Source organism: Melospiza melodia, unplaced genomic scaffold (genome assembly GCF_035770615.1).
Source record: "Melospiza melodia melodia isolate bMelMel2 unplaced genomic scaffold, bMelMel2.pri scaffold_32, whole genome shotgun sequence".
NCBI lineage: Eukaryota > Metazoa > Chordata > Aves > Passeriformes > Passerellidae > Melospiza > Melospiza melodia.
Genome location: NW_026948638.1, coordinates 5,817,639 through 5,844,422, shown reverse-complemented (window position 1 = coordinate 5,844,422; position 26,784 = coordinate 5,817,639). Strand labels below are relative to the sequence as shown.

Here is a 26,784-nt window from a genome sequence, read left to right as displayed (position 1 = left end):
ACAAGGGAGCTCTGCTCTGAATATGGAGGGAGGTGCAAATGCCACCATTGGAGTGGGAACCACAACTCATCAAGTTTGTGTCCTTTGGGGGTCAGGAACTGGTGAGACCCAGAGGCACAGAAAGTTTCTCTTCATAGCCAACAGACCACAGTTGAACAGGAAACAATTTAATAACAATCACGCTCTTCCCTGAGCGATGTACAATGTCCCAGCAGTGTCTGGTGTTCAATATCCACAAGTGATTTCCATACTAAAATTAATTTCAGACAAACGGCGTTTTGTGATAGGTATAAAAACAATTAAGTTCTTGTATCAGGATGCTCCTTCTGGAGTGTGGGGAAAATGGCTCCAACAATTCCTGATTTGCAAAGCTGTCAGTGGTGGATGGAGAAGGGAGTCAGGCTGCTTTTGGTGTTGAGGAAATGCTGAAACCAGCCTGACTTATTTCATCTCCTCATGCCCTGGCTGATCTCCCCTCTCTCCCCTCCCACCCATCAGCTTTTGTCTCCCACCAGCCCCCTGTGAAGAGCCTGGCTCTGTGTTCTCCATCCCCTCCTCGCTGACACAGCCAGGCTGGGGTGAGGAGCCCGTCAGCCTTCCCTGCTCCAGGCTGGACCAGCCCAGCTCCCTCAGCCTCTGCTCACAGCCCAAGGGCTCCAGCCCCACCTTGGAGGCCCTTCCCAGACCCTGCTCCAGCTGCCAGACATCTTTCCTACCCTGGGGAACCCAACCCAGGCCACAGTGACCTGGATAATCCACGTCCTTGATGTCCTGGTCACACAGCCCTGGTCCCTTGTCCCCATGTCAGGCTCTGGGGTGGGTCCTGTGGAACATCCTTTGGTGGAGGCTGTGGCTCCAGGGGGGCTGGGGGGATCCTGGGGGACAGGGACCCTGCTGGGCATGGACAGCGTTGGAGTTGTTGGGAGAAACTGTGAGGGGGAGCTGGGGCAGAGTGACCAACCCAGTGACCTGACACAGCCCCTCTGGGATGTCACACAGCCCCTCTGGGATGTCACAGCCTGCTCTGTGATGTCACAGACCCCCTCTGATGTCACAGAGCTGCTCTCTGATGTCATACCAGAGTCTGTGATGCCATTGTATGCACTGTGATGTCAGACCTCTGCCCTGTGATGTCGCAACCTTCTCTGTGATGTCACAGACCATTCTCTAATGTCACACAGCCCCTCTGGGATGTCACAGTCTGCTCTGTTATGTCACAGCCCACTCTGTGACCTCATGTTACCAGATGATCAATTGTCTCCACCAGGTGAGCTCACACCTGGAGCTTGTTCTCCACAACCCCAGGCCTGTGGAAACCACACAGTGCCCATTGTGTGAGAAGGGGAACTGAAAGTTCACCAGCCTCAGTGTCCTGCCAGCTCAGCCAGGCCCACTCGAACATTGGGGTCCACGACCACCAGGGACCACCAGAGAGATCCCCAGGAGAACAGGGGAGGGGAAATACATTAATGATTTGGGGAAAATGATTATCAGATGTATATTTAGTCTGGGACAATTAATGAATATGTATACAAAATACAGAATATAAGCAGAAACTTTCCGTTACTCAGCCTGCAGGGCTTTGGGAGGAGCTGTCCCCCATGCATGCCCCTGAATAAATAATGCTGCTTTTTAATGCTGCATTGGTGTTAAGGAGTTTTCAATTTTACTGAATTTTTGGTAGCACTCCCACTGCCAAGGAAAGCTCTGTCTGCTGCTGTTCACAAACAGAGAAGGGCTGGTGGCAGATGTGGGGCTCGGAGGCTGCCTGGGGCACAGTGACCATGAAATAATCAACTTTTCAATGTTCTGTGAAAGAAGGAGGGACAGCAACAAAACTTCTACACTGGAATTAGGAAGGGCAGACTTTGGCCTATTTGGGATGCAGATTTGGGGTGTAATGAATCAGGCACTGATTTTTTTTAAGGAAAACATCCCTTAAAAACAAAGGGGTCCAGGAAGGATGGACACATTTCAAGAAAGTAATCCTAAGGTGGAAGGAGCAGGCTTTCCCAGTGTGGCAAAAGATGAGCTAGTGAGGAAAATGACTGGCCTGGCTGGGCGTGGAGATTTTGTGGGAACTCAAGGGTAACAAGAGGTGCATCAACTTTGGACAGAAGGTCAAGCAGCTTAGGAAATGTTTAAGGATGTTGTAAAGTCGTGCAGAAAAAAAACTTAAGAGGTGAAAGCTCAATTAGAGTTTAACTTGACCACTTCTGTGAAAAAAAAAATAGACAATGTTTCCACAATTAAATTAATAGCAAAACATGGGATAAGGAGAACTTCTACTCTTTATTGGATGCAGTGAGGAATATAGTAACTAAAGATAAGGAGAAGGCAGAGCTACTTAACATCTTGTTTCTCTCAATTTTCAATATTAGGACAGGCTGTCCTAAGAACAAGTGTTCTCCTGAGCTGGTAGATGGGCAGAGGCAGCAGAACAGCCCTTGTAATCCAGGAGGAAGCAGTTGGTGACCTGCTGAGCCTCTCAGATTCTCACAGGTGTCTCTGGGAGCAGATGGGATCCATCCTAGGGGGATGAGGGAGCTGTGGATGAGCTCCCCAAGCTGCTCTCCATCATTTACCATCAGTCCTGGCTCATCAGGGAGGTCCCAGAGGACTGGAGGTGCCAATGTGAGCCCATCCCCAAGAAGGGCTGGAAGGAGCAGCTGGGGAACTCCAGGCCTGGGTGCCCGGCAAGGTTATGGAACAGATCACCCTGAGTGACATCACAGGGCACGAACAGGATGGCCAAGGGGTCAGAGCCAGCCAGCGTGGATTTCAATGTCTGCACTGATGATCTGCATGAGGGGACTGAGTCCAGCATCAGCAAATTTGCAGTGACACCAAACTGGGTGTGAGTGTGGATGTGCTGGAGGGTAGGAGAGCTCTGCAGAGGGACCTGGACAGGCTGGATCCAGGGCCCAAATCCAACACAGTGAGGTTGAACAAGTCCAAGTGCTGGGACCTGCATGTTGGCCACAACAACCCCTGCAGCTCTACAGGCTGAGACAGAGTGGCTGGACAGCAGCCAGGCAGAAAGGGACCTGCAGGGACTGATGGACAGCAGGCTGGGCATGAGCCAGCAGTGTGCCCATGTGGCCAAGTAGGCCAATGGCTCCTGGCCTGGATCAGGAATGGTGTGGCCAGCAGGAGCAGGGCAGGGATTCTTCCCCTGTGCTCAGCACTGCTTGGGCAGCACCTCAAGTGCTGTTTGCAGTTCTGGGCCCCAAATTTAGGAAGGACATGGAGGGGCTGGAGCATGTCCAGAGAAGGGCAACAAGGCTGGGGAGGGGTCTGGAGCACAAGAGCTGTGAGGAGTGGCTGAAGGAGCTGAGGTTGTTTATCCTGGAGGAGGCTCAGGGGAGACAAGGCGGTGTCAGGGCACAGGGTGGACTTGATGATCTCCATGGCCTGTTCCAACCTTGCTGATTCTGGGATTCTCTGAAACCACCCTTGGAGCAGTTGCAGAAGGAGCCCTGGGCCTCCTCTTCAGAAGCTCCAGCAGCCCAGGTCCCTCAGCTTCTCCTGCCAGCCCCAAAGCCCATCCTGTCAGTCCTGCAGAGCGTCTGCAGCTCCTCCTCACTGCCCAGAACAGGGAGCCCCAGAGCCAGACACAGCAGCTCAGATGTGCCCCCCTGGCCTGAGCTGCCTCTGGCAAGGGAGCAGCACCAGGCACTGCAGGAGCCTGCAGACAATTCCTGCAGAACTTGTAGGATGATCCTACTGCCCAAGGGACGTTCCCATATATAGTATAGGTGGCTTTTGAGTCCTAGTAAAATATCTGTGTTGTACTTGAATATCCATATATAGGCCTTGCCCAGGTAAGTCCCAGTTGTTCTTGATGGGTTGCAGCTGTGATGTCCTTCATTGGGCTGCAGCTGTGGCTAGTGAAGTTAACTGGGATAAAAGGGGGTGGGTTGGCCAGTTAGGGAGAGCCTTGTGGGTGCCCTGACTAAGAAGGACAAACATGCAGAAGGGGGAGTCTGTGCTGTGTAGGTCTTTAGCTATAAGAAAACACCGAGGAGAGGAGGTATGGGACTTGAGAAATATGGGACTTTAGAAATAGTATGGGACTCTAGAAATATAATAACAACACCCACGGGGCCAAGTCAGGAACTGCAATGGGGAGTGGGGCCAGAGAGGAAAGGGCAAATAGGGATGGGCTGTTTGCAGGGCAGGGAACAGGGGTGGGCAATGGGAAGACGTTTGTATCAGGAAGAGGAAAGAAAGCAAAGGTGAAGCCAAGGAAATGCTGAGGGCAGTTTGGGGGTGGCTGCCAGGCAGCCCTGGCTCTGAGCAACAGCATCTGCAGTGGGACAGGAAACTCCCAGCTGATGGGAACAAACTTTCTGGCTGACTGCAGAGGCCAGGACAAAGCTGAGTGGTTTCCCTGCCATCCCCCAGCCCTTGCTGGCCCCAGGGGCTGATGGCATTTGTGCTCCCTCAGGTTCATGTCCCCACAGCAGCAGTATGGGGGTGCTCCTGCCTGCTGTGTGCAATGCAAACAGGGGGTGCTGAGCCAGTGCTGCCGTGTCTGTGCCTGCAAGGCTGGGTCACCTGTGTGAGCTGGGGGAGAGGCCAGGGCTGCAGAGGGAGGATGATGTTTGCAGCTCCATGGGGATGCTCTGGGACACTGGCCTGGGCTGTCCAGAGCACTGGAGATGGATCAGCCCCTGATCTGCTGCTCCTTCCCATCTGCCCCAGGGCCCTTGCAGAGCACCAGCTGTTGCTGCCCTCAGCTGCCATGGCAACCCTGGGACAAAGCGGTGCCAGGGGTGTTCCAGGTACAATTGCAGTGACACTCGGTGGTGCCACCAGGTGCCATGGCAACAGCCATGGGGGACCCATTCCTTGGTTTGGTGCTATGGCAACCAATTCCCGGCCCCATTGTGATGGTTGGTCGCCATGGAAAGCTGCCCTGGGCCCTTACTCAGGGCTGGTGTCAATGCCCAGAGCCAGAGGGGATCCCTTGCTGGGGGCTGTGCCATGGCCACCTGCCCTGTGCTGCGCTGGCCGCTCAGGCACCAGGAACCAGCAGCCACCGGCACTGCCAGGGCCAAAGGCCAGGTCAGCCAGACAGAAAGGGGCAGGGCTGGGCACTGTTTCCATGGCAACCAGCACTGGGGGGACACCTGGGTCACCTGGCCTGGCAGTTGCCATGGAAACCCCTGGCAGGGACTGAGGGCACAGCCCCTGGCACTGAGACACTGCTGGGCCGGGTGCTGGGCACAGGGCTGAGCACGCAGAGATGGTTTTGTTCTTGCTGAGCTGCAGCACAGCCAAGGCCTGTCCTGCCCCTCGTCAGCCACGCTGGGGAGGGGCTGGGGCTGCGGGGGAGCTGGGCAGGGGACACAGCCAGGACAGGGGACCCCAACTGACCCCAGGCATAGCGCAGACCAGAGCACATCATGCTCAGGGTGTGAAGGGGGGAACAGGGAGGAAGGGGGGAATTTTGGAGTGAGGGCTTTTGCCTTCCCAGGGAATACTTAGGCAAGAGGGGGCCCTGTTTCAGCAGTGGGCAGGGTCACTACCAAAAACACAGACACCAACTTAAGGAATTGTGTCATTTATATAGAGCACAGCTGCCAAGATTTACAAAAGGATAAGCTCAGCAAAGCACATCATCATTAGCAAAGAATTACAAAAGAAGCTCAGCAATCCATCATAACCCATCATTACATTTTGATGACCAATCCCTTGGTGAAACACGAGAGGTGTTTGTGGCAGACAAAGATTCTGGCTGACTATCAAGGTACACCTTACAGGCTTCAGTAGTACTTTAGTGACACCATTCTACATTCTTTTTTCTCAATCTCATTTGAATTAGGAAGAAGAATTCTGTTGTCCATGGAGCTGGCACCTTTTTAATTCCAGAATAATGCCCCCAGGCCCTTTGCTGTTCAGCTTTCCCATGCTGTCTGTGGCTAACAAGGCTTGGGGGGCCCTTTCCCCTCTGGCTGGAAGGGGCCGGGTCCCAGTCCCTGAGGGGCACCCAGGCTCCTGGATGGAATTCCTGTGCAAGTCCCTCAGTGTCACAGCAGCGTTCACACGGAGCCCCGTGGATCAGAGCATTTTCCACAAGGGGCCCTTGGGGCAAACAGGGAGATCTGGTCTGGCAGGATGTGTAAAACAATCTCCTGGCAGATCTACTTGTTCTCACACAGAATCCTTGGCTGCAGGGACACATTCCCATTGTTCCTGCCCAGGTTTCAGGACTCAGAGTTGTCTTTCTTAGGAGCTGTTCCTTCAGCTGCCTCGGGAGGGCCTTTTGGCCTCTGGACCCACACTGGCTCCATTATTAGGGCTGCTGGATTCAAACCCTTTATCTCCACAAATGGTGGTGATTGGAGCTGGATCTCCTGTTTTCACAATCGTTCTTAAAATTGCAAGATCAATAATTGTGCTACCCTGTCATGGGGTTGAATAATCCAATCTTGTTCATTATTGTTTAACAGAATTACTGTAATTTCTTCTGGATATTCTGCATCAATTCCTCCTGCCATGACAGGAACACTTTGCAAGGCCAAGCTCCAAGGGGGCAGTTACCAAAGCAAAGTGTCCTGGAGGAATCTGAATTCCTGTTTCAGAATTGACAGCTCTCATTTGCTTTGAATTTCTCCTAATGAATTCCAATGCATGAAGGCCCAGCCCTGCAGCCTCTGGGCTGGCCCTGCCAGGGACCATCACAACCAGAACAATTTCCCAGGCAGCCCAAGTCTCACTGCCCATGGCTGGATTTGCAAATTGGGGGCAGCCGTGCACAGCCAGGGGGTTCCATTTCCCCAGTGGGCCATTGTGAAGGGCATGGAGCACATCTGGGAGATGGGTTCTCCATGGGCAAAGGTTCCCACCTCCTCATCTTTCCAACTGTTCTTTTAACAACCCCTTCACCCTTTCAACCAATTCTGCAGCTTGTGCATAGTCTGGTACATGAAAAACCCTGCAGGCCTAATCACTGTGTTTTTCACAGGAACAGACAAAACACTGTGCATCACAGTATCAGCACACCCTGTAAAAATCGCCAATTTCCTCCCTTCCTCCTTTTTCCATTGTATACAATCTCACAAAGTTGACCACTGACATGAGGGTCCTGGCCAATCCTGTTCTGTAGGGTATTTAGTGTTACATCCCTGAGCAGCCAAAGATACCAAATTAGTATTGTCAGCACTATTTCACATTATTATTATATGTACATATTTATATATAAATACAGATATAGACATGTAGATATAGACATATATACATAAAAATCTATAAATATAAACATGAAGGTCTTATTATACTATAAATATGTATATAGTTATTTGTTATATTGATATTTCACTTGCACAAGGGCATCTGAGCTCAAGATGAAAACCTTCTTCTGTTGCTCCATGTGGGAGCATTCCAACAATAATTGTTCCTTCTGAAGGTGCTGTTTCCCACGTACTCTCAACAAATTCATCTTTGTCTGCCCAAATCCACAAGGTCTTTTCCTTTTCCATTTGCAATTTTTGGATGCATTTGAAGCCATCCAGGGGTGCAGTTTCTTTTACCCGACTGCCCCACTGCTCACACAGGGCTCCGACCTCAGCTCACTCCAGAGCCAGGAAACTCCATGGAAGGGTTTCCCAGCTGGCAATTTCTGATGGGACTGATTCCTCACATTTACACTGAACAAGTGACATTTTGTTGGCATCTGGCCAGACTGTGCCAGTTTTGTTTTACCAGTGGGCAGGGTCAGCACCAAAGACAGACACCAGCTGAAGGAATCAGTGTCATTTCCTGCAGTTCAGGGAAGCAAAGAATCACAAAAGGAGCAGCTCAGCAATGCACCCAACCATCCCCACCAAAGATTGCCTGCAGTAATTAAGAAAGATCCAGCAGCATTTACCCTCAGCCTTTACCATCCCCCAGACCGACACAGCAGCTGGGGAAGCTGTCACAGCCAAGGGCTGCAGAGCCACTCCTGGGCACTGGGAATTCCTGCAAGTGCCTCCAGCCCCAGGTGAGGCTCCAACCCCGCTGGGAGAGGGCCCAGCTCTGACAGTGCTGAATGAACAAACTGACAGCACTGCTAGTGTGGCAACATCTGCTTTCATCCTCCTCTTGGGTCCCTCCCAAAGCCTGGCCAGGGCTCAAAGAGGAACCAAGGGAGGTGACTTTGACCATACAGCCCCAAACAAGGCCAGATGTCAGATTTCATGGCCTTGTCTGGCTTCTAAATACACAAAGGTCAATCCATGTTTCACTTATGAGTGGCTACATCTATTACAGTGCTAATGACCATGCATATTTCATCAGGGAGCAGATACAAAGAGAACCTTTGCTGGGAAGGTTCATCCAGAGGCCACCTTTGGCTCAGGGCCTGCTGTCCAGGCCTCACTCAGGGCTGGTGTCCAGGCCTTGGCACTTCAGGGACATGGTTTACTGCTGGGCTTGGCACTGCTGGGTGAGCGGCTGCACTGGGTGAGCTCAGATGGCTTTTCCAATAGAAAGGATTCTGTGATTCCATGATTATATCCACTGCATTCAGCAGGGGCTATTTTAGCAGCATTCCTTTGCTCCAAAAGTTCCCTCTTGCCCAGCTCCTGTGGCCTGAGGCTTCAGCTCCTTCAGCTCCTGGTGCTGAGCTGCTCATGCTGAACGAGACGGCTCGGAGAGAAGAACACAGTCCATGCAATTCCTTCTGGGACATGGAGAGGGGAGGCTGTGCAAACAGGAGCTGTTTGCATTGCTGTTTTGTTTGCTGTGGCCTGCTCTCTGCCCTTCACGCCTTTCAGCGCTTTGAACCAGCCAAGAGCTTTCTCCAAGAGTGCAATGGAGCAGCTGCTCCTGCTCCCAGGCCTGGCTCTCTCCAGTCTCTGCCCTTGCCTGGTTCTGTCCCTCTTGCTGTGCCCTCTGTTCCCCCAGGGCTCCCTGGCTGCTGCCCAGGACTGTGGCACTGGCACAGATCCAGTGCTCCAGAGCCTCCTTTCTGTGCCCTTGCAGCTGCCTGGGCACAGCAGCCTTTTCCATCTGGAAGCTCCCCATGCACAGGGAGTGCCCAGCTCCGTTCCTTGCACAGCCTCCAGGAGCCCAGGGCTGCCATCTCCAGTCCCTGCTGGCACTGGGGGCTCCCAGGTGCCTCAGGCTGCTGTGACACCGCTGCACACGGGAGGCAAGAGGGGCAGGGGCTGTGCTCAAAGTCAGCTCCATCTGCTGCTGCTGCGGCTGCTGTGGTGTCATTTGTGCAGCCCTGGCCCAGAGTCAGGGATCAGATCCTGCCAGTCTCTTCCAGCCCTGGCTGCTCAGAGTTTGGGCCTTGGAGCCTCAGGTGGCCAAAGGCAGCTGCTGCTGGTCCCTCTGTGTGCCCGAGTTCAGCAGTGCTGCTCCATCAGTCTGTGCCCAGCAACGGGGAAAAGCCTCAGCCCTGCAGGGCCAGGAGCTGCCGGGCTCTGCCTGAGCAGCTCAGCCAGCAGGAAGGGAGCTGCTCCACACACGAACCAGGAGCAAAGGACATTCTTTTTGTAGGACATGTTTTCTATTGAAAGGAAAAAAAAGGAAAAAGTAATCAAAAACTATATAAAATGTGAAAGATAAAAAAAAACCCCAAGTGTGCAGTGAAAAATCATCTCTAACTTTGAATTAAGAGGCAACTGATATTTTGAAAGAGAACTCAGTTATTTACTTTGTAAATGTGCTGATGGCATGGATCCATCTTACTGACCTCAGCAGTCTTTTTAAAAAGTTTTTGAGGATTGTTTCCAATATTGTTATTTTAAATTGTGGTCGAGGCAAGAGGAAATTGCTTTGTGCCCTTCCAGCTCCAAGCAGGACTGGGAGTGGAAACTCTGTCAAAGCCCAAATCCTTTACAAGACGACCTTCCTTCTCAGCCTGGGAATGAGCGGAACATTCCCATTGAAACTTTCAGGGATTTCTTAGAGTCACAAAGTCCCACTGACAGCTTTTTGCTCTGGTGTGGAAGTGCAGAAGGGCAATTCTCCATCCACCAGCTCCAGCCTGCACTGCCTCAGGAGCACGGCCCACTCGCCAGCTTTGGCCCACTCGTGGCACTGCTAGAGGAGGAAGAAAGTGCAGTTGCACAATCCCAGCCAATCAAGAAGGAAGAATGGGACAGACAAAACACCCTGTACAGATCCAGGCATTCAGCCAGGACTGTGGAGAGTTTGGGTCCTTGCCAGTTGGATGTGTGTCCCCATCTGCAATCTCTGGGCCTGCAGCAGAGTCTCACTCACCTGCCAAAGCAGAAAGCTCAGGCGCTGTGCTCACAACGGGCTCGTCTGATGCAAAGCTGTCAGAGCAATGTGAGGGCAGAGCCAGCCCAGCTGGGCACAGGGCTGAGCCCAGCAGAGCCCTGGCAGAGCCCAGAGCAGCCTCAGCACCTGCAGAGCCTGGCTGCAAGGGGAGAAAGCAGAAAGTGCTCATCAGCTGAGGGCTCCTGTGCCCTTGTGCCAAGGCCTGCGGTGCCCAGGACATGTTGGCCGTGCCCAGAGCTGTGCCCAGAGCTGCCCATCCCTGCTGCCTTTGGCAGCAGAGCAGGAGGGCAGCACATGTGCCCAGCCTGCAGCCAGCCAGGGCACACCCAGCCGTCAGCAGCTGCCCAGAGCCAAAAAGCAGCTGGGCAGCTGACTGAAGAATTCATTGCGTCTGCCCCAGCAAAGGGGGAACCTTTGGTGCCCAGCTGTGCCATGCCCAGACCTGGGAGCAACCCCATGCCTGTAGACTCACCTGCAAATTGGACCTGGAGCCTGGCTTTGAAGAAGGTGCCAGAATCCAAGTCCATCATCTTCAGCTGGCCAGGCCAAGGAAGAGATTATCATCTTTGAGGTTGTCCTTGGTGTCTCCAGCACCAGCCCCACTTGGAACAGCTTCTCCAGGGGCTCCTTCTCCTTCCCTGGGGTCAGACCAGGCTGTCAGGGCTCTGCCTAGGGCCCCAGCCATCCATGAACCATACAAACAAAACCAGGGGGATGGTGGCCACCAGTGCTTGTCACACCGGGTCTCCAGCTCAGCTCCAGCCCAAGCGCTGCATGTTGCCTTCTGCTGACCCCTGCTCACAGCTACAGGCAGGACAAAACCAGCCTGGTTTGCTTTGCCACTGATTGCCAAGAGATGTGTGGAGCTGGTACCTGCTAGGTCCCTGGATCCAACTGTGCACGTGGATTTCTTCAGTCTTCTAGGGCAGGGAAACACCCTTCACCCAAGGATGACAGAAAAGATCTTCTAAGGATGGCCTGTCCGAGGGTTGCATGGACAAACACCTCTTAATAACATCTTGGCACTCTGGGGAGAGAAACCAGAAATCACCAGTCAGTTGGAGAAGTTGCCCTCCTGTTCCCATGCCCAGGTCATGCTGGGTGTGACCAGAGCTGGGCCTAAACTTCCCCATGGATGCTCTGTTTGGAGGACAGCAGGAGAGCAGGACATGTGCCTGCTCAGCAGCTGCCAGAGTGGTTTGCCCATGAGCCCGCTGCTGTCTCCCAGCACTGGTATTCCCCCCGTGCCCAGAGATGAGGATCCACCTCGAGAGAGCCGTCGTGGGAACAAGATCCGCCCCCGGATGATCTCCTGGCCCCTCCTGAACGGGTGCTTCCCCATGACCAGGTGGCACAGCAGGAGGCCAAGGGACCAGATCGTGGCTGCCTCGCCGTGGTAGCGTTGGTGCTGGATCCACTCTGGTGTGCTGTAGGACAGGGTTCCTGTGGAACACAGACACAGCTCAGCAGGGGGCTGCTGCTGCTCCCAGAGCCCAGCCCCAGCATCCCTGGGCATGTGGGGGCTGCCCCAGAGGCACACGGGGTGAGCGCTGCCCTCTCGCCAGCACCTGGGACTTGTGCACAAACTCGCGGCTGGAAAAGAAGCCACTGGACTGGAAGAGGGCAGCACAATCCCTGGGAAAGCCCAACCATGACACACAAAGGAAAAACCCACCCAGTAGTGGAGAAAACCCACTCTCCTCCCCACCTGCACGGCCTCCAAAAATGTTAATAAGCCAAGGCGAACAAGGAGAGCGGAGCAGTCCAGCCCTTCCTTGCCTGCACACCAAACCATCTGGGGAATGGGGTCAGACCCCCCTCTCTGCTGCCCCCATGGGGGTTTGTGTTGGGCTGGCTGCCTCAGCTCCAGCCCCAGCCCAGGGCACAGTGGGTGCTGAAGGCTGTCAGCAGGGCTGGGAGCTGGCCGCCCTCACACCCCACCCAAATCAACTCGGCTCTAGCATCAATCCCATCCCGGCTGCAATAGGCGGAAGCCCCAGTGCTGCACCCAGGCTGGGCCACGAGATGCCCAGGAGCACCCCCTGCGAGGCCTCACCTGCAAACTGGGTGTAGGCTGTGTCTTGGAGGAAGGCGCCACAGCCAAAGTCAATCAGTTTCAGCTGCCCGCTGGCCAGGTCGAGCAGGACATTCTCGGGCTTGATGTCCCGGTGCAGGACCCCGCAGCTGGTGCAGTGCCGCACGGCCTCCAGCACCTGGCGGAACAGCCCCCGCGCCTCCTCCTCCGGCAGGAACCCCCGCTCCGCCAGGAAACCCGAGAGCTCCTGGCACCGCTCCGGACGCTCCAGCACCAGCAGGAAGCTGTCGGGGAGCTCAAGCCACTCCAGGCGCTGAATGACACCGCCACAGCCACAGGACACCTTGGCCAGCAGCACGATCTCCAGGGGTGCGCTGGTGCCGTCGGGCTCCGGGAGGAGCACGACGCCGTCAGTGGGGCCGAGGCCGTGCCAGGGCTCTGGGAGCCCTCAGCCAGCCCGGGATGCTCTGCATGCCCCGCTCAGCCCACGCCCGCTCTCCCCGCAGGGCTCACGGCGTCTCCCACCCTGCCGGGCCCCGGCTCCTCGCCGCCCGGCACGGCCCGGCTGCTGCCGCTGGCTCCGCTCACTCACCAGCTCGCCCCAGTGCCGGATGCGATCCCTCGGCACGCGTTTGATGGCACCTGCGAGCGAGGGAGAGCAGCGGGGTGAGCTCGCCGCCTGTCCCGCCGCGCCCCGACCTTCTCCTCCTCCTCCCTCCTCCTCCGCCCCCTCCGCCTGCGCCGCCGCCGGCCCTGCCGCTCACCGGGGCGCCGTCCGAGAGCCGCGTGGCTGCGAAGACGCTGCCGAAGCCGCCGCGTCCCAGCAGCGAGCCCAGCCGGTAGCGCTCCTGCAGGGCCTCCTGCGCCTTCCCTGCGGGCGGGACGCGGCTGTCAGCGCTCGGCCCGGGGCCAGCAACGGCCCCCGAGCGCCCCTCACCCGCCCCGGGCCCGGCATCCCCACCCGCCCCGGGCCCCGACAGCTCGGGGACGGAGGCCGCGCTTCCGAGCGGCGGAGCTCGGGCCGGGGAAGCCGCATCGGAAGCGGCGGGAGCGGCCGCGCCGCGGGTGTGCTCCGCGGGCCCCGGGAGAAGCCGGGGCCGGGGCCGGGACTGGACCCTGCGTCGGGTCCGGGGCCGGGCTCGGGCCAGGCGGAGCCGAAGGGCGGCGATGCCGCCCCCGCACCAGGCACTGATGCCCGCCCAGCAGCGCCACCGCCAGCACGGCCAGAGCCGGGCGGAGGCGAGACCGCGGCGGGACGGCCGGGGCCGGGCACGGGGCCGGGGGCGGGCCGGGGGCATGGCCCTGCCCTGCAGGGGAGAGGGAGGCGGGGAGAGGAAAGGGACGCCGGGCACGGGACCCCGAGAGAAGGGTGCCCGACAGCGGGAAAGGGAGAGAAAGAGAAATAATAGGACAAAGAGAAAGAGAAAGAAAAATAGGGGAAAGCGTGTTTTAAATTATCAGTTTTGCTGCTCTCGCCGCTGCTGCTGCTGCTGCTGCTGCTGCCGCTGCCGCAACTGAGGCACCGGGGCCGTTCGTCCCCGTGTCCGTTCCCCGCTCGCCCCACGAGCCCCACGTTCGAGCCCCGCGCGCCCCGGGGACAGCCCCTCCGTCTGCCCAAACACGGGAACTTTGCAGCGCTGAGCCCGGATGCAGAGCCCTGACTCCTGCACACTGGCACAGCGATGCCCTCGCTTGCTGCTGTGCATTGTCATTGCTGAGGGTCAAACACTGTCGGGCCACCTTCCCTTGGGGTAGGATTCCTACCTGAGCCCAGCACTGCACTTACACCTCCAGTGTTGCTTTCCCGTAAAAACAGGGGAAGGAAAACTGTGTGTGGCTCATGGTATTTTAGAGTGTCTAAAAATCACTAAGTCATCGATCCTAGAGGCGAGGTGCATCTGGAATTATTGGACGCAACATAGAAAAGGGGAGCATAGAAAAAAATAGAGGAAAACACCTTGGATTGTTTCTTTTATTTTACATCTGGAAAGCTGTTTCAGTTTTCCAGGAGTCTTCTCCTGTCTGCTCTTCACAAGAATCTCTCATGGAGAACAAGGTCAAGCTTCTGTCACAAGATTTGCCACCAGGAAATTACGCCACTGGTGAAATTTTCATTGTGACTGTTTGTGCTGGCTTAGGGTAAATTTGGGGAGGAAACCTCCTAAAGGGGTCTGTCTAGAAAGCAAGTTGAAGTGGCCCCTACCCCTACTAGTTCAGGAAAAGACTTCCCTGGAGAAAAGTGAAAAAAAACCCCATTTTTTTTTAACGAGTAAAGTATTCACAAGCATGAAAAATGAATAATATTAAATAAAACCTTGGACAGTGCTGAAGAGTTGGCCAATTCAGAAAGTCCTTTTTGTGGGTTGTAGTTGGCTCACTCAGTCTCTTCTAAGTCCCTCTGGTTCTGGAATGCAGCATTCCAGAGCTCGGGGGGCCACAGGTGTGAGCTGCAGGTGTTTGTCTGGGTTTTCAGTCCAGAGCAGGTTTAAACAGTTCCAAGAAAAAGGAAAGTCACAGTCCGAGGAACTTCTCTTCCTGAGGTGGCTAAAATCAAATTGCTGGACCTTGGCTGTGAAGGCATCGGGAAATTTCCAAATCTGGGCACTGGCGGTCCCAGCAAACACCAGATCATGGTGGCGCTGGAGCCAGAACCTGAAGATTTCCAAACTTTGGCTTTCTGTGCAAGCAAATCACTGGGCTTGGGCTGTGCCAGCACCAGTAAGTTTTCAGATCTGGCCACTGGCACTGCCAGCAAAATCCTGATCTGGGTGGTGTCGTTGCCAGTGACAGAAATCTGCCGGATTTGGGCTCTGCTGGCATCGGGAAATTTCCAAATCTGGGTTCTGGTGCAGCAAACACAAGATGTGGGCAGTGCCAGACCCAGTAGCAGAAAGGTGAAAGGTTTTGGATTTCTGTGCCAGCAAATTGCTGCACTTGGGCTGTGTCAGAATAGGGAAATTTCCAGATCTGGGCACTGGCAGTGCCAGCAAACACCAGTGAAACCTTCTGGTCCTTGTCTGCACTGTTGACCAGTGGTTTCCCTGAGAACCAGCTCTGGCAACTTTACAGACAGAGACTGCTTTCATCTCATTGTCTGGAAACAGAACTTTACTGAAGGCAAACACAACAAACAGGACGGCGTACACAGTACAGAGAGAGAAGCAGAAAAAGGCCTGGGTCCAGGGTCTAGCAGGAATATTTATACATTTATTTATGGGGAGGGGTTAAGGTGGGATCTGAGGGAAGGATCCAAGAGGAAGGAAGGATTAAGAATATTACAGTTTTTGCAGTATAAAGTAACCAATGGTAGCAAAGAGAACTCAGAACTTTCTAGTAACAATTGCATAACTGAACAAGAGGATTATGGGCGGGAGCTCCTGCTGACCCCAGCTAAAGAGAGTTTTCCCACGGCCTTAAGCTGAGGTCTCCCTATTCTTTTAAACCAACCCCAACACGCCAGATCTGGGCAGTGCCGGGTTTTGGCTTTCTTTGCCAGACAATTGCTGCATTTGGGTTGTGCCAGCACCAGGAAATTGCCAGATCTGGGCACTGGCGGTGCCAGCTAACCGCAGATCTGGGTGGTGCCGGTGCTATCACCAGAAAATTGCCAGGATTTGTCTTTCTGTGCCAGCAAACTGCTGGACTTGGGCCGTGCTGCCACTGGGAAACTGCTGGATATGAGCACTGGCAGTGCCAGCAAACACCAGATCTGGGTGGGGCCAGCACCAGGTATTTGCAAGGTCTTGGCTTTCTTTGCCAGAAAATTACTAGACTCAGGCTGTGCCGGCACCAGGAAATTCCTGCATCTGGGCACTGGTGGTGCCAGCAAACACCGGATCTTGGCATTGCCAATGACGGTAGCAGGGAATTGCCAGATTTTGGCTTTCTTTGCCAGAAAATCGCTGGACTTGGCTCTGCCAGAACAGGGAAATATCCAGATCTGAGCACTGGCAGTGGCAGCAAACACCAGGTCTGGGCACCTGTATTGGCATAATCTGGTTGGCCAATAATAAATATTGGCATAATTGCCAGATTCTGGCTTCCTGTGCCAGCAAATTGCTGGACTTGGGCTGTGCCAGCCCTGGGAAATTTCCGGATCTGGGCACTTGTGCAGCAAACACCAGATCTGGGTGGTGTCTCATCGTGTGTTTTTATACTTTATAATACTTTGCAATAGTTTTGTTTTTGAATCCCTGACTTTTTCCCAAATGGTTCATCCCAGATGGTACCCCCCTTCCTTTACCTGTGTAATCCCTTTCACTTGCTGAGATCATCCCCAAATCCCCAGCCTGGCTCTCTGTCAATCACTCAGCATCCCATCCCCTCCATCTAGAAGCTTTGGTCCAGGATGTCGAGTGATTAGCAAGAGGCCAGGGGTGAGCCCCCCAAGCCTTGCCCCAAATGCTGTCCTAAATGTCTGTCCCCCAGTACCCATCCCTTAGGGTCACTTATTGTTTAGTAAAATGTTATCTACTTTTGGTTTCCACCTCCCTTTAAATGTAACCTTGTCAAATCTCCCGGGGCTCTCAGCAGGAGCCGCCTGAGGTGTAGGGGCTCCTTTGGGACTCCTAGAATAAAACCTGGGATTAACCCCTGCTAAGAATCGGGCCTTAATCTTTTACCCATGTCTCTGGTGTCTCTCCTGCTGCAAAGATGACCACGTGCCCTCCATACCCTCAGGGCTTGGGAGAGTGTCTCCCCGCTGTCGGCCGTGTCGGGGTTCCCCCCGGTGTCTGCCAACTCGGGACTGGCTGAGGGTTCCTGAGAGGCTCCCAAAGGGACAGAGACACTGCCCATATAGGTAAACTGAATGGCCCTGGGATTTTGGAGGTAATTACAAATTGGCCTGAAGGTGAAAATTTTGGTGTCACAGATGAAGAACAAGACCAGCAACATGGACTGAAGAAGCTCCTCCATATAACCAAGTTTTCCCAGAGGAAACACGCTACGGTCTTTTCACTGATGGTTCCTGTCCAATCGTAGGGATGAACCGAAAGTGGAAAGCAGCCATATGGAGCCCCACACAACAGGTTGCACAAGCTACCAAAGGAGAAGGTGGATCAAGTCAATTTGCTGAACTCAAAGCTGTTCAGCTGGCCCTGGACATTGTAGAAAGAGAGAAGTGGCCAAAGCTCTACCTCTACACTGATTCATGGATGGTGGCCAATTCTCTGTGGGGGTGGCTGGAGAGGTGGCTGGAAAGAGGCTAACTGGCAGCATAGAGGAAAACCAATCTGGGCTGCTGATGAGTGGAAAGACAGTGCTTCCAGGATAGGGAGGCTGCCTGTGAAGGTCCACCACATAGATGCTCATGTCCCCAAGAACTGGGCTAATGAGGAACACCAAAACAACAAACAGGTAGATCAGGTAGCAAAAATAGAGGTGTCAAAGACAGACTTAGATTGGCAACATAAGAAAGAGTTTTTCCTAGCTCGATGGGCCCATGATGCCTCAGGTCATCAGGGTGGAGATGCTACCTATAAGTGGGCACGAGACCAAGGGGTGGTTCTAACCATGGACAGTATTTCTCAGGTTTTCCATGACTGTGAGACATGTGCTGCCATCAAGCAGGCCAAGCGAGTGAAGCCCCTGTGGTATGGTGGGCGGCGGTCCAAGTACAAGTATGGGGAGGCCTGGCAGATTGACTGCATCACACTGCCCCAGTCATGCCAAGGCAAGTTCTATGATCTGACCATGGTGGAAGCCACCATTGGATGGTTGGAGACCTACCCTGTGCCTCACACCACTGCCAGGAACACCATCCTGGGCCTGGAGAAGCAAATCCTGTGGACACATGGAACCCCTGAGAGGACTGAGTCAGACAATGGGACTCATTTCAAGAACAGCCTTATCAATACCTGGTCCAGAGAACATGGTATTGAATAGATATATCATATCACCTATCATGCACCAGCTGCTGGGAAAGTTGAACGGTGCAACAGACTACTTAAAATGACTCTGAAGGCAATTGGTGGTGGAACTTTTAGAAACTGGCAAATGAACTTAGCAAAAGCCACCTGGATGGTCAACATCTGAGGGTCCATAAATCGAGCTGGTCCTGCCCAGTCTGAACCCCTGCACACAGTGGATGGAGATAAAGTCCCTGTTGTACACATGAAAGGTGTTTTAGGAAAGACTGTTTGTATTAATTCCGCCCCAGTCAAAGACAACCCCATCTATGGGATTGTTTTTGCTCAAGGACCTGGTTACACTTGGTGGGTAATGCAAAAAGATGGAGAAAGCCGTTGTGTACTACAAGGAAACCTAGTCATAAGTGAAAACTGTGTGTACGGTTTTACTCTGATGCAGATGGAAATAGAATAAGGGGTGGATAATGTCCTGGATTGCAAGGAAATATGTGTGTTCTGTTCCCATCTGTTAGAGGTGAAGCAGTTATCTTCTGTTAATTGGGCAGTTTTCTTTATCTCTTCCACAAACCAATCCTCCCTCTGGGGAGACATCTGCTGTTAATGAGCCATTGAGTGTCACTGCATGACTGATCAAAATTACATCATCCCATTGTGAGATGCTCCACCCAGACCGAGGAGCCAAGCATTCCTAACTAGATATAAAATCTGAGATTTTGGGACACCAGAACAGCCTTTTCCACTGGATTCCCAGAGGAGCAGCAGCCTTTTCCATTGGATTCCCGGAGGAAGACCAGGCCTATCTACACCATCACTGGATCTTCAAAGGAAGACTACACCCTTCTACAGGATCACTGCTTCAACAGAACCACATCTGCCACTTCAGGAGGACTTCAGCCACCATTTCAATTGGACTGCTACCAGCACCCTGACCAACAGGGTGTCAGGAAATATTCTGACTCTGTCAGTGCTGTTTGTATTACTGCATGGTTTATTTGTTTAATTTTCTTCCCTAATAAAGAACCGTTATTCTTGCTCCCATATCTTTGCCTGAGAGCCCCCCCTTCATTTCAAAATTACAATAATTCAGAGGGAGAGGGTTTACATTTTCCATTTCCAGGGAAGGTCCTGCCTTCCTTAGCAGACACCTCTCTTCAAACCAAGACATAAACCCTTAGGGGGAAATTGAAAATATATACCCCACACTCAGTTAGAAGTATCCTAAGCCAAAAGGCTGAGAAATAGCTCACTGATTCCTGTATGTTAAATTATGAGGCCATCTTAATAGATAATGATTTAGAGGGAATTGTGTGTAACCAACTCAACCCTGCCCAGTTTTTCTATGGAGAACCAGATGAGGAACTAATACATAATTGCCTAGAGGTTATAAACTATCAAACTAAAGGAAGAGAGGACCTAACAGATCAACCACTCCAAGGTGGAAAATGATTGTACATCAATGGATCTTCATGAGAAATAAAGGGGCACAGGGTATTGCGGTGCGCTATAGTGCATGAAGTGTTGGTAGCGAGAAAAGAGAAAGTTACCTTTCAACTGGTCAGCCCAAGGTGTGAGTTGAATGCCCTAAAACAAGCTCTGGAAACATTACACAGAAAACTGGAACAATAGATACAGATTGAAAATATGCTTTTGGAATAGTGCATGACTTTGGAAAAATATGGGAAGAGAGGGGGCTATTCAATTTAAAGGGAAAGGGACTGATTCACAAAAAATTTCTTTTAGAAGAGTTAGAAACCTTACAATTACCAGAGGAAGTAGCAGTGGTGTATGTTAAAGGACATAAAAAAGGGGCAACTCAGGAGGAGTGAGGGAACAGTTAGGCTGATCTAGAGGCTAAAAATGCAGTTGAATCAGAGACAAAAAAAAGTAATAATAGTATTAACAGCCATGAGAGAAATGCAAAAAGTCCCCATATTCAGTGGGACAGAAGAGGAAGAACTCCTTAAAAGAGAAGCTAAGAAAGATAAAAAAGAGAAGTGGAGATTAGCAGATGGGAGGCAAGTGTTGAATAAACTCCTGGCCAGGAAAATGCTAGAAGGCATACATGAAACAACACATTCGGGTACACAAGTGCTAAGTGATCAATTTCTATGGGATTAGGACTGCATAGGAATTTTCAGAATAGCTAAGCAAGTAACTGAATGGAGTGTGATATGTCAACAAGTGAATAAGAAAATCATGAGGAAAACCCCCAGAAGAGGGTGACAACTAGCATTAGGGCCCTTCCAAAATATCCAAGTAGACTTTACTGAGCTTCCCCACATACAACAGTGGAAGTTTTTGCCAGTGATAGTAGATCACTTGACTCATTGGATAGAAATGGTACCCACTGTGAAAACCAATGCCAATGTTGTGAGTAAAACACTTCTAGAATCAATCATTCCCTGATATGGGATGGCAAACAGGATTGATCCCGACTGGGGAACTCATTTTACATCAAAGATATTGCAGAAAGTTGTTCAGGCCCTGGGAGTAAAATGGGAATTACACACTCCAAGGTATCCACAGAGTTCTGCTCGGGTTGAGAGAATGAATCAAACTCTTAAAAGAGCTCTAGTTAAGCTAATGATTTAAACCCAAATGTCATGGATAAAATGTCTCCCTATGGCCTTAGGAAGAATTAGAACCCAAGCCCAGTCAGATATAGGGATGTCACCCCATGAAATGATGTTTGGGTTACCCTTCCTGACCTCACCCCAGAAGGTTGCCACCTATGAGGGAGGGGAAGCCAATGCCAAGAAATAAGTTATGTCTATAGCACAAACCTTAGAAGGGATACGACAAAAAAGGGCAATTCCTCAAACTACCACCCTGGATTTCAGAATCCATAATATTAATCCCTGGAATTGGGTGATGATTTAAGTCATGGGGAGATCAGCCTCTAACTCCTCAGTGGGAAGGTCCCTTTCAGGCACTGCTCACCACCGAATCGGCCATGCGAACTGCAGAGCAGGGATGGACTCATGGCAACAGAGTCAAACGCCCAGTAGAAGAACTCAAAGAGTGGACTACAACATCCAGGCTGGGTCAAACAAGATTGACTCTCGAGCAGAGACTGAAAGACAACCAGAAAAACACCAAGATGCCCAAAAAGTAGAGTCAAGCTTCCATCAGCCATCTTGAGATCTGTCTTCCTGTTTCAATGGGTGAGAATTACCAGCATCTGTTGAGGGGAAGTACACAAGGGACTGTAAAAGGTAATGGGACAGCTTCTTCAAGAAAATAAGAGAAAAGAGAAAGGAAGGAGGGCAAGACTGGGTTGGCCCCTTTGTTTGCTACCAAGAAGGCTCCATAGCCCTGCTGCGAGCAGCAACCCCGTAGGCATGGTAAGGTAGGGACAAAAGGCCATACTGGACCTCTATAATTCCTCAATTGTCTTTTAATTCAACAAGGACTGGAGGGCAGGGCCAAGTTGTCCTCTGTACTCACCCCTAAGATACACTGACTATGGGCAGCATACACATAGGCACGGTAGATGGGAGTCAAAGCCATACTGGACCTCTGGGATGCCCTTTTGTTCATTCCAAATAAGTGTGTCTAGGGAAAACCTGAGATTTTTTCTCCTGTTCCCATGTCTTTGCCGACATCAACAGATGCTGGTATGACTCATTCAAAAGTGAGAGAAAATTTTTGAATCAATTGTTTGAAAAAAATTACTTCTAGAAAAAGAAATGGAGGGTTTATTATAGATGAGTAATCCTATGGTTGACACTCACAATGAAGGAGTGGACATTAAATATATGTTATGAGAAGTTTTGTATATGTATAGTTATCCTTCCCCTCCCCCTTGCATTGTTATCACAGGATGGCCTGAGTAGTCGGGGCATTTGGGAGGGTTGGCTTGTTACTATGGCAGCACCTGACCTCCAATCAAGGTGTAAGACAGTGATCTCCACCACTGGACAGAGAAGAAGGAGTCAATTGACAAGGCTTTGGGAGGGGCTAGAGGTATAAAAGACAGAGCATCCAATCTGTAGATACACACATGGTGACTGAATTTTTTGCCCCTGATGCTGTATTGTTTTCTTTATTCAGTCTTCTGTTGTATTTTTATAAGGTCTTAATAAAGTATTTAAAATTTTGAAAGTAAAAATTATTTCTCACATGGAAATGGGGAATTTGGGGCAAGGTTGTCCACACTGGGTCAGCTCTCAAGGTACAACTTCACTGACCACCCCAGACCTCCTTAGGAAATAGCCTGGATAAAAATCAATCACAGAATGCTGCAATGACCACTTCTCTACAGAGAACAGTAATAAAATACATTCCTTAAGATAGGAATACATATTTCTTAGAAGCTCTTTGAAATATTTCTCCAAAAATATAAAAAGAAGTATTTTGAATGAACTGTTCCAGAGCTGAGGAAAATCAAGGCAGAGCCATGGTTTGTGAGGACTTGCTTGATCCTAATGAGCCCTGTGGTACATTTGGAACTGAGCCCTTGAACCTCAGGGCCTGAGAGGGGATTGCACAAACCTTTCCAAGAGCCGAAATCAGAGGAAAAATTCAAAGTGTCTCAAAGCTTGAATGGGTCTCACAGAGGTCCATCCCCAACACAGGCTCCTCAATGGCTCATTGGAAGACAGAATTGGAGGCCAGGATGGCACAAAATCTCAGAGAATCAGAGTGTAGAAAGGAAAATTCAAAGTACCTTAAAAATCTTGAGTATCTTAAAGCATTAATGAGCCCCACTGAGTGTCAGTACAAAGCTCTCAAGGGACTCATTAAAGCAGATAACTGGGGACATGATTGCACAAACCTCTCACAGAGTCTCTATCAAAAGGGAAACAACCAAGTACCTTAAAATAACTGAAGTACCTTGAAGCATTATACAGCCCACTGAGTGTTGTTACTGACAAAGCCTGTCCAGGGACTAATTACAGCAGGTAATTGGAGGCCATGATTGCACAAACCTCTCAGAGACTCCAAGGCAAAAGCCAAACCCAAAGTCCTTTGAAAAACCTGCAGTCCCTGCAGGGAGTATTCAGGAGCCCCCAGGGCCATTCCTGGCCAAGGCTCCCCAGGGACTCCTTCCAGCAGATCCTTGAGGCCACTGGGATGTGGGCTAGGGGCGGATGCTGAGGGCAGGACAAGGGGCTGACAGTGCCCAGCCTGGCTGGGGCTGTGCCAGGAGGCCCCAGGGCCTCAGGACAAGGTGCCTCCTCACAGCCCTTGGTGGCACAGACCCTGCTGTGCCCCAGGGCACCAAGACTTGGCTTCTCTTTGTCCCCACCTGTCATCACTGCCTCCAGTTCTCTGCTCTGCCTGGGGTCTGGGGACACTTTGTCAGTCGTGTCCCTCAGTGGGACCCATTAAAAGTCCAAGAAACTTTGGAGTTGGATTCTGACTCCGAGTTCTACAGACGTTTCTTCAGCTCCCTCTCAGAGACTGACATTCAGGGCCTGAGCACAAAGCCCCTGAGGGTCATTCAAGTCCTTGTGCTGTGTCTGTGCTGCTGAGCTGGGCTGGGCTGCTGGCACAGAGACAGCTCCTGGTAACCAAGAAGAGCTTCAAAAGCACATTTCTCTTGATGAGCAGCTCTTCTGCCAGCCCAGCAGGGCTGGGGCACTGCCTGCAGCCACCCCGGGCACAGCACAGAGGCACAGAGAGCTTCAATCAGTCAGGGCTGGGAAGGTGCTGAGAAGTGCCTGGGGCACAATCACTGCCAGCTCTTGGCACAGCAACCTCTGGCTGCAGGACAATGCAGCTGCAGCTCCTGGAGCCATCCCCTCAAGCTGGAACATCCCAATGCCTACAGACCCTGTGAGTACATTCTCTGATTGTCTCTTGTGCAGAGCAGCCAGGGGTGCCCAGGGCTGTCCTGCAGAGCAGGGTCCTGCAGCCCAGGGTGCTGTGCTTGGGCAGGGACTCTGCTGCCTGCCAGGGACAGCTCTCAGCCAGCCCTGGCAGCTGCTCCCAGCACTGGGGGACAAGATGTGGGTGGGAGGAGACAGCTGGTAAGGCTTGGAAGTGTTCTCCTTGTGTGGGGAGGATGCTGCATTGTTCAGGACTCCTCCCTGCATGGCATTTACCTGCAGAACATTTCCAAATAGATTATACAGGGTGCACAGCAAGAAAGGGGCTACATAAAAGGGAAAATCCTGCTTTTTTAATCTAATGACCTGGGCTGCCTTGATGGTAATTGCCCAAAGATATAAATCTCTTAGTTTGGGTGAAGATAATGAAAAAAATTCTCTCAGATGTGAATAAACCAATAAGTGACAGAAATCAGCACAAGGCCTCTCACAGGCAGAATCAGTGTCGCTTTTCCAGCCTCCTCAGGGTTGATCTGACATTCGTATCAGACCCTGCAGAGCCAGAGCTGCCCCTGGGCAGTGCCAGAGCTGGGAGGGATCTGCATGGCAGACCTGAACCCCCAGGTCTCAGCTGGGCTTTGGCAGCACTGGCAGTGCCCAGCCAAGGGGACAGGGAAGCAGCTGCTGGCAGGGACAGCTCCCGGCAGCAGAGCCCTGGGAAGGCAGTGGAGGGAGAGTGCCTCCAGGCTGTGCTGGGATATTTAAAGTCCTCTTCAAGCACAATTATTCCATGATTACTTTTTTTACAGATCCTGATTCCAAGACAGAACAAATGTCTAACAGAAGCTCCATCAGGCACTTCCTCCTGCTGGCATTGGCAGACACGCGGCAGCTGCAGCTCCTGCACTTCTGCCTCTTGCTGGGCATCTCCCTGGCTGCCCTCCTGGGCAACGGCCTCATCATCAGCGCTGTAGCCTGCAGCCACCACCTGCACACGCCCATGTTCTTCTTCCTGCTCAACCTGGCCCTCAGCGACCTGGGCTCCATCTGCACCACTGTCCCCAAAGCCATGCACAATTCCCTCTGGGACACCAGGGACATCTCCTGTGCAGGGTGTGCTGCACAGTTATTTCTGAGTTTCTTCTTCATCTCAGCAGAGTATTTCCTCCTGACTGTCATGTGCTACGACCGCTATGTGTCCATCTGCAAACCCCTGCACTACGGGACCCTCCTGGGCAGCAGAGCTTGTGCCCACATGGCAGCAGCTGCCTGGGCCATTGGCTTTCTCAATGCTCTCATGCTCATGGCCAATACATTTTCCCTCCCCCTTTGCAAGGGGAATGCCCTGGGACATTTCTTCTGTGAAATCCCTCAGATCCTCAAGCTCTCCTGTGCCAAATCATATCTTAGGGAACTTCGGCTTCTGGCTGTTAGTGCCTGTTTATTTTCTGGATCTTTTGTGTTCATTGTTTTCTCCTATGTGCAGATCTTCAGGACTGTGCTGAGGATCCCATCTGAGCAGGGACGGCACAAAGCCTTTTCCACCTGCCTCCCTCACCTGGCCGTGGTCTCTCTCTTCACCACCACTGCAGTGTTTTCTCACTTGAAACCCCCTTTGATCTTCTCCCCATCCCTGGATGTGACCCTGTCAGTTCTCTATTCAGTGGTGCCTCCAGCCCTGAACCCCCTCTTCTACAGCCTGAGGAACCAGGAGCTCAAGGCTGCAGTGTGGAAACTGATGACTGGATAGTTTCATAAACATTAAACTGCTGGCCAATTTCTGCAAACCACTTGAAATAAAGTCATCTTTGATCCTTCTTTTTGGTTCATTTTGGAGGTTCTTTCTCTTTTTATTTTACTTTTTTAGTCTTGTCCACTAATAAATATAATTGTTTTTGCCATTTTTCATTTTGTTTCTCTTCACCTTCCCTGTGGCCACAGACTGTGTCAATGAGCTCTTGGTGCCTTTAAATTAACTAAAGGATCTACCAGCAGAGTTTTCTGCAGAGATGCCCTTTTGTTGCCTTCTCTGGAGCTGCAGCAGCAATGTCTGTGTGCAGAGCTGGGGCAGATCAGGGCTGGCCCAGCAGCTGTGCCCAGCAGCAGCAGCAGCACTTGGTGTTGCCAGTGCTGCTGCCGTGGCCCTGCCCTGCTGCCCTGGTGGCCCTGGTGCTGCTGCAGGGCCTGAGTGCTCTCGTGGCTGGGCACAGTCCTGGGGGTGGCAGTGCCGGGGCTGCAGCAGGGACAGGCCATGGGCACTGCTGGGGCAGCACTGACGCCTCAGCCCAGGCCCTGGGGGCTCCAGGCTCCTTGCCCAGGCTCATTCAAGAACATGGCCAGGCCAATGCTCAGCACAGAAAGCCCCCGTGAGCAGCCCCAGGCTGGCCTTGGGCAGGCTGGGGGCAAACAGCATGGCTGGGGCTCTGCAAGGGCCCTGGGGCAGACGGGAAGGAGCAGCAGAGCAGGGGCTGATCCATCTCCAGTGCACTGGACAGCCCAGGGCAGCATCCCAGAGCGTCCTGATGGAGCTGCCAACAACATCCCCCCTCTGCAGCCCTGGCCTCTCCCCCAGCTCACACTGGTGCCCCATCCTTGCAGGCACAGACACAGCAGCACGGGATCAGCAGCCCCTGTTTGCTGTGCACAGAGCAGGCAGGAGCACCCCCATGCTGTTGGTGTGGGGACATGAACCTGAGGGAGCACAAATGCCATCAGCCCCTGGGGCCAGCAAGGGCTGGGGGACACAAGGGAAACCACTCAGCTTTGTCCTGGCCTCTGCACTCAGCCAGAAAGTTTGTTCCCATCAGCTGGGAGTTTCCTGTCCCACTGCAGACGCTGTTGCTCAGAGCCAAGGCTGCCTGGC

At 52.4% G+C, this 26,784-nt stretch overlaps 1 protein-coding gene and 1 pseudogene across 1 annotated transcript; one reads left to right on the top strand and one right to left on the bottom strand.

Annotated features, from left to right (window-relative positions):
• Positions 1-10,575: 10,575 nt before the first annotated feature.
• On the bottom strand, positions 10,576-17,074 carry LOC134434116 (serine/threonine-protein kinase pim-1-like; annotated as a pseudogene).
• A 7,847-nt stretch (positions 17,075-24,921) lies between these two features.
• Positions 24,922-25,671, top strand: LOC134434167 (olfactory receptor 14C36-like). The gene has a single exon (XM_063182849.1). It carries the CDS (start codon positions 24,922-24,924, stop codon positions 25,669-25,671), a length of 750 nt encoding a protein of 249 aa, XP_063038919.1.
• Positions 25,672-26,784: the final 1,113 nt, after the last annotated feature.

Bases quoted from the DNA above. Each gene is read 5' to 3' on its own strand.
- LOC134434167 (XM_063182849.1), top strand. From the start codon at position 24,922: ATGTTCTTCTTCCTGCTCAACCTGGCCCTCAGCGACCTGGGCTCCATC.